This window comes from Ammodytes marinus (assembly GCF_949987685.1).
Source record: "Ammodytes marinus genome assembly, chromosome: 7".
Classification (NCBI taxonomy): Eukaryota; Metazoa; Chordata; class Actinopteri; order Uranoscopiformes; family Ammodytidae; genus Ammodytes; species Ammodytes marinus.
The window spans coordinates 25,371,430-25,383,457 of NC_137211.1; the positions used below are offsets into that span (position 1 = coordinate 25,371,430).

General features: G+C 42.2%; 1 protein-coding gene across 1 annotated transcript; it reads right to left on the reverse strand.

The window, feature by feature from the left end:
• Positions 1–503: 503 nt before the first annotated feature.
• xpc (xeroderma pigmentosum, complementation group C) lies at positions 504–11,528 on the reverse strand. The gene is made up of 14 exons (XM_080030910.1): positions 11,400–11,528; positions 7,336–7,620; positions 7,128–7,224; positions 6,566–6,650; positions 6,289–6,446; positions 5,877–5,997; positions 5,675–5,764; positions 4,532–5,356; positions 3,843–4,003; positions 2,914–2,995; positions 2,237–2,365; positions 1,881–2,050; positions 1,364–1,457; positions 504–1,120 (listed from the first exon to the last, which is right to left on the reverse strand). The coding sequence occupies exons 1-14, from the start codon at positions 11,485–11,487 to the stop codon at positions 788–790; spliced, it is 2,718 nt and encodes a 905-aa protein (XP_079887036.1). The 5' UTR covers positions 11,488–11,528; the 3' UTR covers positions 504–787.
• Positions 11,529–12,028: the final 500 nt, after the last annotated feature.

Here is a 12,028-nt window from a genome sequence, read left to right on the forward strand (position 1 = left end):
GAAACAGTAGCAGGTGGCGGAGCTGCTGTGGTCTTAATAAATCATATCAGTGTGCCAAGTTGCCAATATGTTCATTGTCCAGTATTGTTTGTAGTGTTGTCGTTACAGAGGGTGTTGTGTTCACTCGCCATACAAGCCACCATTTCATCTCAGCATTAGATGGGTGTGCCGTTTTGTGTGGCAATGGCTCAAACCAGCAATGTACTGGTCCAGTTTAGGAACATGACTACTTAATAAGAACAAAAGGGCTTAGTGTATCACATGAGTCAGGGTAAAAGGATGAGCAGCGTGTTTCTATGCCATGACAAATGCACATTTGAAACTGTAAGGACACTTCCCTGTTCTCACACTCATGTTGTTCTCTCCAAGACAACCAAACACATGTCGACTTGCTGTATTTGTTATTCATCGTGTGTGTGTGTGTGTGTGTGTGTGTGTGTGTGTGTGTGTGTGTGTGTGTGTGTGTGTGTGTGTGTGTGTGTGTGTGTGTGTGTGTGTTTCCCCTGGCATCTTGGCATGTACTGACTCTACTGACCTCTCATACACAAAGCTAACAATACAAAGTATGAGCTAATGGGAATATGCACCAAACTTGAAACAATTGATTTCAAATTTGTTCCACCTGAGCTACAGTATTTTTTCATCCTGCTTTCCAGGCATGTCAACATCTTCCAAAGTAAATACCAGGAGCGGTCAGCCATGTGCTTTTCTGAGGGCAGAATACTTATCAACCTTGATCTAACTGAAAGTGTCGTTTGAGTGTAGTTTTTTTTAGTATCTCAGGGCATCACGCTTTCTCAAAGGGGAACATGTGTTTCTCTTGTCCTCTCTGTTCTCGTTTCGTGGTGGTCTTTTTCTTGAGTGCGCTGCTCCCTGCGTCGTCCTCTGCCTGTCTGTTCCGGGGCCAGGACATGGCCAGGGTTTCGGAGGCGTTCTTAGCCGGGTGACTGCCTCCTCCCTCGGCCCCCTCCTCGTCAGACGACAGCCCGGCGGCCTCCTCCCCCTGAACCAGGCCCCTCACTGCCTGGTTCTTCTGACTGTAGCGCTGTTTGAGACGCTCTCTGATCAGCAGGGACTTCACCAGCAGGGTCCAGTTAGACATGGCCCTCTTTTCTCTTTTCTAGGAAAAGTGAACGAGAAGAAAAAGTCGATGTGGTGTTTTGATGCAGAGCAGGTTTTGAATGACTCACTAGTTTTTGTTTTCACTCGAAGGTAAGCTTGTTTTCAATAACTTCAAAAAGGAAACTATGAGGAACTCTGAGGAAACTGAAAGTTCCTCGTAGCCACTCACAGTTCTCACCACAACTGCAATATCACTATCATTGAAGTTCATACACAAAAGAACAAACAATACCACACACACCTCTCTCTCCTTCTGTTTCTGAAGCTCTTGGTCTTCCGACCAGGCTGCTCGGAGAACCTCCTCATGCTCCTCACACACAATGTAACCGTCAGTCCTGAAACAAACAAACACACACACGTAACATTTAACATGCGTTTTTTTTCTTCCGTAGGAATAAACATCCTGTGAAAGCATTTACCAATAGGATATTTTGGGCTGTTTGATTATTTTATATATTCACATTATACTATGCAAATGTTAAGAGTGGACTACTCGGGCGATTCGATTGAAAGAGCCGGATTCGACTGCCAATCTCACAGTCAAATGGTCCCAAAATGAGGTTTAAACTGCTTATATGTCTTCAGTAGGAATCAACATCATGGGAACGCATTTACAATATTTTACAAGAAATAACAACGTGGATGGGATTCTGTGTTCTGTCAGGGGTTGAACAATATGCTACAGATAAAAGCTAAATGTTAACGTTAACTGTTTGACTGCTACCATACCAGCGGGAGCTTTCTCAATGTTATCTTACACAGCGTGTGAGAATCCTCCGTGGAAGTCGAAGCCTGTGACCGCGGGCACTGCGTCCATGTCCAGTTTCTTGGCCACGCGGTTCAGGTTGGGCAGCCTGACGTGAACACAGCCCACCGGTATCATGCAGGGCTTAAAGAGGTAGACGTTACCGAAGTCGTTACGGGGAACCTGAAGGGAACACAGCCAACATGTTAACAATACTGGTGTAGAACCTTCAGCTTTGGTTACTGTGTATAATCTGTCACAGTTGTTCACCTCTTACATATCCATTACTGAGCACTTTTTATCCTGAAATGATTGGTTGTTCCATTTTCTCTGCTCAATCAAGTATTTGTATCACACAAAGCTTGTTACCTTCCCGTCCACAGCTAGAGGCGGCTGGTACTCCTCAGTCTGCCATTCTCCAAACAGAGCCAGGTCATTCTCATTCTTCTCCGTCATTATCCTGGCCTTACGGGAGCGATTAGAGAAGCCCCTCACCATCTTAAAAAGACACACAGGGACACAGTCTCATTATAAACTCAGTTCAGATCCTAAAACAACCAAACACGGCACTTTTAATCTCATTTGAAGGCTGAATAGCGAATATGTCCTACTGTGTCACTACAGAAGCATGTCTGGTTCAGAGTATATTAAATCTAACTTAAGACTGTTAAATGTGTGGCTTGCTTTGCATGGCTCACACAAACCCTTTTTATTTCCTAGACAAACTTAAGTACCAGAGACAACACTGTCTGTGCTCTGATAAACAGCGGGAGAGAGTATTGTGTGGGAGAGAATATAACAGGGGGTTGAGCAAAGCTGCAAGTCATGAGTTGGTTTCAGAAAATGCCACTGAGAAGTCTTTTGTTTCCTCCTGAAACTAAATAAAAGGTTTTATAGTGAAGTAATGGATATGGCACGAGGTTAGAATGGGTTTAAGTGTGAGAGGAACTGAGACAAACTAGTAGACACAAAATAAAAGAAGAGAATTAATGAGAAGAAGAGGAACAAACAAGTAGACGAGACGTGAGCGATGTATTATCTCTCACCTTGTACGGCTCCTCTCCCAGTCTGACAGTGCGTGCTTCTTTCAGCCACGTGTCTCTGGAGTGGAGGGTTTGAATGCAGTCCCTAAAGACAAATGCACATAATAAGACTAAATATCATGTTTATCATTCACCGTTTATAATTTCCCTCAAGAATGTAATGCTTTGCTCATGGCCCGAGCATAATGCAAACACAATGTCTTTTGGTAGTATTCAGAATGGGGTTGGGCGGTAATATGGTAATACCGTATCCCGGGGTTTTTAAAAATAGTTATGGTATGTCCTTCGCAACTGCTGCTTTGTTGTGCATAGCATCCTAAATATAAGAATGCATTGCAGCTTAAAATACTTGACAAGTAAATGACATGCAGTCATTTTGTTCATTTCCTTCATTTGGAACGTAGGTTGCATTGAGTTACATTGTGATGTGTTCAAGCGTTGTTCAGTAAACATTTGTATTTAAAGGTAACTTCATTGTGATTAGTTCAATGTTATCTTGTAAAATGAAGTGTTAGGCAAAACACTAAAACACATGGGCTACAGTGGAAGTAGAAAAAACAGGGGACACTTTATGGAAGGTTTAAATGTATCAAAATTGGTTACCGCCCAATCCTTCCTCCTTCTGAGAAACATTTAATTGTAAGTGTGAACATGTCTGAAAAATATAAACAGTCCACAGCAGAAATGGACAATCCATCTTCAAGAACATGACAGTTCAAGTAATCAAATAGCACCACCAGGTGGACTCTGATGATCACAGCACACAATTAATCCAGACATGCAGGTCAATATGATCCCAGGTGAAATAACTAGAAATAAGAGGTTCATCACTTTACCTTTCATAGTCTAGACTCACACATTCTACTCTACAAAGCAAATGTCATGCAGTGGCCCTGTGGAAGTCATTTAGTCAACATGTATTGATGACTGACCTGGAGTATACAGGCTCTCCTCTGCAGTATCCCAGTATAGTGGCAGTTGAAGGGTAGACCGCTTCATATTTCAGTAGGTGTCTCTTTAGGGCGTACAGCGGATGGTTCTTATACTCAGCTACTGAGATGGGCAGGGGTTTGTTCAGCAGCTTGTTCTGGAGCTGGGTGGTTAACAGAGGGAGAGCACAGAGAGAAGACATTATACATGATATGGAATTTCATTTTAGTCAAAGTTGAGCAAGCGATGACACATTTGCACAAGCACATTTTATTTTATTTCACACGCACAGATATTAACATTTCCATAGCTAAGTAATTAATTCAACAAGCGAGAGTAGTAAAGGCAGCTGCGAGCGAGTTATAAAACAACTAAGGAGAGCTTACAAATCAGCTCTCTTTCTCCTCCCCTGTGCACTTTATGTTCAGTTCTGCTCGCTCGAGTCAGGGTCTTATGACAGTTTGGGGGCATAACCAATGCGGGGGACATCAACAACACTCTACTTAAGTCCTCCCTCGGGATGTCTCAAAAGTCAATTTGTGGAGCGCACATGCACTGAAAATTGTGCACGCCTAGACTGACAAACGAAGCAAGTGTTTCGATCGCCACAAAAATCTGACGGCATAATTATACAGTAATGAACCGTTTGAAGAGGCCATGCATTTGGGCGTTTAGTAATTGCATGAATTACCTCCTTGTCCTCCTTTGCGTCTCTCTCGTCCTCTGGTCCCAGGAAGGGCTCGAGTGTTTCCTCCCACCACTCTTCCTCCACCCGTCTCTTCCTGGACGAGGTCATCCATGTTGGGTCATACTTCCTGCCCAGGTCCTTGAGCCAGCCGTCTCCGTCCACAGACAGCACGTAGGTCATTGGGGCCGTGGCGTGCTTGGAGCAGAGTTGAGCCATCCTGACCCCGTCCTGCACATCCACACACACCCAGGAGGAAGACTTCTCCAGGAACACTTCCAACCACTCGTCCGCTCCGGGCCCTGCGTTCTGCTTCCCGATCCTTCGCTTTGTTCCGTTGCTCGACGTTCCTTTTCCCTCCTCCTCTCCTTCCTCTAACTTCACGTTCTCCTCTTTTACCTGGGTTTGTCCTCCGCCGCTGCTTCTTTTCGGAGCCGCCTTTCCCTTCTTTTTTGACGGAGACTTAACATGGCTATCGGAGTCCGCACTGTCCTCTTCGCTGGTGGCATGAAACTCCTCGTCATCGCTAAGCCCCTCCCCTTCCTCCTCCCCGTCACTGTTGCTCTCGTCCTTGTAGCTGACCTTGGAGGCGATGCTGCGGCGTTTGGAGTTCTTTGGCCTCTGCCCTCCTGACGTTATAACCTTGTCCTCTACCTCGTCCTTCGTCTCATTCTTCTTTGCTTTCTTTCCTCCTCTGTCTCCTCCTCTCTTCCCCCCGCCTGCCGCTGGTCTCTTGGTGCCAGGAGAAAGCTTCAGGGGGCTGGCCTTGGAGGTGTTCTGGCCAGTGTTGCTCTTTCCGGGGGCACCAGGAGATGTTTTAGCCCCTTTGCCCTGGTTGAAAGGACAAAGTGACGTACGTTTAGGTAGGTTTTTAGTGATTTCATTTATGCACAACACCTGTTTGATCTTTTTCAAGTTAAGCTGTTTTAGATCCTTTGTTTCCACGGATAAACAAACAACGATGTTTAAAAAAAAAAGATGTAGTGCACATCCATGTATATTTGTGTGCGCTTTTGCACATTAAAGTACTTTTCGGAGCATTGGGTTGGGACTATACTTTCGTACTTTAGAGAAACAACGATGCATGCCTGTGGTGTCCCTCCGCAAAGAGGCAGTCAAATGTAGCCTCAATAAACAGATTGTCAGTACCTTGGCTGGTGGCATTTTGAGAGGAATGGGCTGCAACGAGAGAACCAATCGGCAGAAGAGCTGCACAGACCTCAGGAACAACAGGAAGAGCTGCAGCAAACACCAAAAAAATTAGAGGAGCAGAATTATTTACCCAATGTATAACTGCTGTATGTTGTATCTCACTTTGTCTAATCAACTAGTCTTCTTCCAAAATACCAACATGAGTCATCTCCTGGTGGTTCCTGGCAGACAGACTGGCCAGCCGTCTCTCCAGCAGAGCCCGGGGGTCAGGGTGCTCCTCACAGGGCAGTTCAGGGTTCAGGGTGAAGGTTGCTCTAAACCTGAAAGGGGAAAAGACATGAGACTGTCAATAGAAGATACAGTGGCGTGCTACTGCCAAATTATATTTATTTTTATTATTTTTATTATCATTATCATTATCATTATTATTATTATTATTATTATTATTATTATTATTATTATTATTATTATTATTATTATTATTATTATTATTATTATTATTATTATTATTATTATTATTATGCCAATACTTCATCAGGTGATTTTGATTACTTTTACAACACAGTTTACACACTATGACATTGCGGGGATTTTCAGGCACCACTACATACCATTTGTGCATTCCAGAGACATAGTTTTGGTCGATGCGTTCCTTGGCGACATTGCCGAAGTGGGTGGGCAGCAGCGACAGTGTGATGGCCAGCAGGTCTGGTTCACTGCACAGGCGGTTACGGAACATCCCATTGGCTATGAGGCACATGAGGTGGACCTGAGAGACCAATCAGAGGTTTAGAATGAGCAGGGTCACAATGTGGCCACTTCAAATCAGACACAGGAATAAGAAACAGCAATAAGAAGAGCATTTGGAAAACATGTGTGTGTCTTCACCTTGTGTGTGTCTACCAGCTGGTCCTTCTGGAATTTATTCATCATCCGCCTCAGATACGACTCAAACTCCGCCTTCCTCTTTTGCCTGTGCCAATGAAAAACGACCATTATTAGAGTAAAATAAACAAGCGCTTGTCTATTGTGTGCTTAATAAAAAAATAAAAATAAAACTGTTGGCTGGTGGAAATGCACACCGTAGGGTTGTAATCAGACTTGAGTTATCATCTTCCTTGAAAATTCAGAATGTTGGGAGGTTTTAAGTTGCCAAATACAAGACATAAAAATAACCATGAAACCAGTTGTACACAACGAACTGATTGCAGAAAGGAAATCTTCATTCTGTAAAGTACACATTTTTGGTTTTTATTATCTCTTAAATGTTTCAATTTCAATATTGTCTTATGTATTATTTTACTGTATTTGTTTGCACCTGTTGCACTTTCAATTGGTCTATAATATAAATAAACTTGCCTTGCCTTCCAGCCCTCTATAGCCGATCATGTAGAAAAGGTGTCTAAAAAAAGTATATTCATTATAAACACTCAAACTTATATCCACTTACTTTTTCCTGACTTCTGGGGTCTCGATCTCTATCTGGACCGGCTCAGATGGCAGGACGGGTTCTGCTGGTTCCTGTGGACCCAGCGGCCCATCTAACTCTGAGCAGAACATACACACTCAATTATTACTATTATTTCTCCAGCTTCCCCCCAACATGCTCTACCATCTTTTAAATAGTCAAAATTTTAAATATATATTCCATCACTTACCTTCCACTTCCTCCCAGTCATCCTCCTCTTCCTCACTATCCTCTTCTTCTTCTTCTTTCTCTCTTTTCTTGGTATTAGCTGGAACTTTACACGTCTCTGAGGTCACTGTGCTAAAGTGTTCTCCCCCATGGCTCTCCTCCTCCTTCACTGGGGACTGGAAGTATTTACTGGTCTTGACAGCAGTGTTGGAGGAGGTGGTTTTCCCTGCTGCTCGTTTAGTGGAGGCACGTGGTTTGGGTTTGACCTTCCTCTCAATCTTCTCCTCTTTCTCCGTGATAACATTACCTGGAGGCACAGACAGAAAGGAATCATTAAGTAGCGATCAACACTGATACAGTTAGTTATTTTTTTTGGTATTCTACTCCTCACTTGTTCTTGACTTGTAGGGTTGAAATCAGGAAAACGTGCGATATGTGATTACATTGTTGAATATTGCGATAACGATATCACTTGTGATAAATAAACAACTACTTAAATAGACAGTGTTTAATGTCTTTTTGAGTTCACTGCTAACATAGACACCATGCAGTAAGTAGCCCATGCTGGAAAAAAATTAAATGCATTATTTTGATTGCAAAAACATGGTTTTATTGTTTGATATTTATTGACTTAATCAAAACATCTTCATTGTCCCCCTTTTACATTTTACATGTTCTGGTAGGCTACATCTGATTGGCCAAATGAATGCAAAGAAGAAGTATGATCACCATAAACAAACATCACCATCATAGACGCTGCATTCTCCATGGAGTCACAGGAAAACATTTAAAAGGGTAAATTTGTTAAAAACAAACAAAAACAGAAAAAATAAGTTTTATTTATTTTTTATTGGACCTAAAGCTCCCTTGAGTTTATGATTAGAGGCCTTAGTAAACCATCATTTTCAACAAAATAAAAATCCAAACATGAATAAACACAAATCAACAGGAGTCCAACAGAACAATGATGCTTGTGGTTGGGGTCCTTCTCACAACATGAAGCAGAGAGGTTTTTGTAAATTATGGTCACAGTTATGACACATAATTTCACACACCCCAGCCTCATTTGTTCGTAGCAAATACAGCCTTGTATCAATGATGTTGCTGTTAAAACACAATACAGACATCACATTTGAGATAATGCCGCTGCTGCTGCTGCTGCTGCACTCGCTGTGTGTTTTCTGATTAAGTAGCATACAGCAGTGCGTCAATGTAAATTCAAAATTGTCAAACGATCAAGTGAGAGAGGGCAACACAAATGTTTAAATCAAGACAAAAGATGAAAATGACAGACAGATGGACCAGCTAGAATAAAAAGCTAAATGTAAACAGCTAGTGAGAATGATGCACATCTCAAGTATCAAAATATACACACAAACACTCAGAACATGTGTTTCAGAAAAACAAGTTTCATGTTTGATGAAGTGGAGCACAGATGTTGTATGTGGGCCAACAGATCCACTCCAGTAACCCTCCACAACATATGCACATGCACCTGCACCAAAAAGTGGTGGCAACAATAATAAAACAGTCACAACAAGTATTAAGGCAAATCATACAACACTGGAAAAGCCTACATCTTTTTTTTTTAACCAGTGAAGATCAACACCTAATATTGAAGTTTTAATAAGATCGGTGACTTATCTCCAAACACACTGAATAATCACTCTATAGGTCTGGACAGTAATTCAATATAATGGGATGTGTCATTATCGTTGTATCCATGATTTCAGACGAAAGGCTTTGTGCTTTAAAAGGCAGGGTTTTTCTTCTCTGTTTTTGAAGAGTGTTGTCTTACGAATGACAGTAAAACAGAGTGTAATGAATGGAACATCTGTTTTTATAATTCTTTTATATTCACTATCCCCATATAGAGAAAAAAAACTCAGCCAGTCATTGATATGTATCACTGCACTTACATCAAGAACACTGGTTACTTGATGATCTACGTTCCATTCATTCATGTGATAACTTCTAGTCTGCACTAGGGCTGCACGATATTGCCCAAAATGATTATCACGATTATTTTGGTCAATATTGATATCACGATATTTTACCACGATTATTCAGTAATTGTAGTGAGTAAAATATTTTTATTGGATTGTCACGTAAACATAACAGCGCTTTCATATCCATGTGATCGGCTATGCAATATTACTGATAATGTACATATATTTGCATAAATATAATAAATATTTACCTGAAGTCAATGCATTTCCACAAAGAAAATATAAATCAAAATATTGCACCAAAACTTTACTCAAAATCAAATCAACAGAGCACTGCTTTAACTTTTCCTTGTGCTACATTTCTGTTGAATAACACATCTTTGTTTCCTCACCTGACCTCATTGCATCTCCTAAAAGCAAAAATATAAAATATTTTACTCCATTCATTGTACCTGCATGATGGATGTGTATAAAACTTGATTTTGAACTAAATAAAATTGTGCCCACAATGTATAACTAAAATAAGTATATTATGAGCTGCGCCCTGTCAAAATAAATCACAACCTATATGGCTCTACTATGTCGGAATTTAATTTGAAAGGACGGAGACGGGAAGTGGCAGGTAACACTCAGCAACACGTTAGTTAAATGTTGCTGCCTCTCATGCCTTTACTCCCAACGCGAGGTTTCATCTTCGCTTCAGGTCGTGTGTACGCTGAGGCACTGACTGTATGGAGTTATTAGCAACCCTGGGAGCTTGTCTAATAACTGGAATAGTCATTGCAAACCCACTAGGTTCTTATGTAATGAAAACATAGTTCAATACGCCAGCAAATAGGAACGACCAAGGATACGAACTAGCAACGGTGGAATAGTCTACTCGCCCAGCTAGACTGCTTCAGCTGACTGAAGGCTCCGGCTCAGCTGTTAGCCACAGAGCTACTGTTTTGCTAACACAACTCAAGACTCGCACACTGTACAAACAGTAAATCGGCCAACATGCTTAACCAGAGCTCCATCTAGCTAACAAAGCATTATTCCCCAAAATCTATAACAATTCACGGAGAAAATGACTGCCGAACATTTACATGGCGGGCTGCAGCCTGAAGCAAAACGTACTCACGTCGTCTTGCTGGAGTCCTGTCGGACATTAACCATGACTCCTGTGTTCCCTGCTCTCCTGATACATGCAAAGACGTGTTGAAAAAGTATTCCATTGTTTTCTGAACGAGTAGCCCTGTTTGTGGACGTCTATCCATCAAAACTATGACGTAGGTCCTTAGGTGACCCGTTCGCTATACATTATACTCTTGACAGCGGTCTGTCTGGCTGGATAACAGACCTGGCAAAGTGTCATGTAATAATGGGTTATAAATCCGGTCCCACACAAAAAAAGAGACTAACAAGGGGATGTATGTGATTTCACAAGCGCAGATGTCTGCTCTCGCTCGCGCGATAAGCAGCAGCAGCTTGCTTCTTCGCGCGGCTCTTGGAGTGCTTTCTGTCTATGCGGGCAGAAAATTGTTCACACTTTGGGGGCGGAGCCACTGGACTTTGATTGACAGCTCTCGGGGAACCTGGGGTTGCCAGGTTGGAGCATGAACAGGCACATGATCAGCGAGTGGTTTGGGGAGGGATTGATTTGCTTCGCAGCTGAGCACACATTTAAAATATCGCACATTCATGTACACGTCATCGTGGGAAGCCAATATCGTCATCGCGATGAAAATTCGATATATTGTGCAGCCCTAGTCTGCACTGACTATCAGCTATAGCTTTACCAACAATATGCCGATATGCATTTAGTAGGACACATTTGTGTATAGGTGAAAACTTTATTAAGTGTATGCATACGCTCGGGGCTAGATAGAGGTACATTGCTTTATATTGTTGGACCCTTCTTACATTAGTCTTCTCACACAGATGCACCAACAGATAACAAGCTAAAGGTTTCCCATTATTTTCCTTACTTTTATGCAATGCAAACTTCACACAGCCAGCGCAGCACACACAGGAGATGATAGTTTAGTAAACAGAGAGACAGAGGAGAGAGAGAGAGAGAGAGAGAGAGAGAGAGAGAGAGAGAGAGAGAGAGAGAGAGAGAGAGAGAGAGAGAGAGAACGCTGACTTTTCCTACCAGCATCTTTCTTCCTCGATTTCAGCACCTGCTTGGGTTTCTTTGTATCGACCTCTGCCGCAGTTGCACACTGTCTCCGCTTCGCCATACCGTCTGGCTCTCCTCTCTCAAACTTTTTCTAAATTAAAATGAATTTCTTTAAATGTCTTATGGGCAGAAATAGACGAGCGGTTGTCCACACGGCGTTGGGTGAGAGAACAGCGAGACCGCAGTTATACAACATGTCTCGGTGCAGCTTTCATAACAAGGGACTGTTTTGGTGGTAGGACTCTGACGTCACGTCCGCTACTTCATTTTCTTCTTCTTCGCTGTTAATATTGCAAACTTGCCTTTTTTTGTTCAACCAACGCCACAAAATATCTACTTTTGCTTCTAGTGCTCACATAAAATCCCCACAATGTCTGCTGCTGATATTCAGCGTTGTCTATAAATCGTGGTGGTGTAGTACCACAGTTCGGACACTGGTGGGCGCTGGTGTACCGTGTGTGATGCTTAACTAAAACAGGTCCCATTTGAGTTGTTCATTCCTTTTATATCAAGTCTATGGGTCATGCAGGCATTAACGAGGAGGCCATTGTATTTGTTCCAGCTCTTCATACTACTGATATTAAAGTGTCAGCTTGAGCACT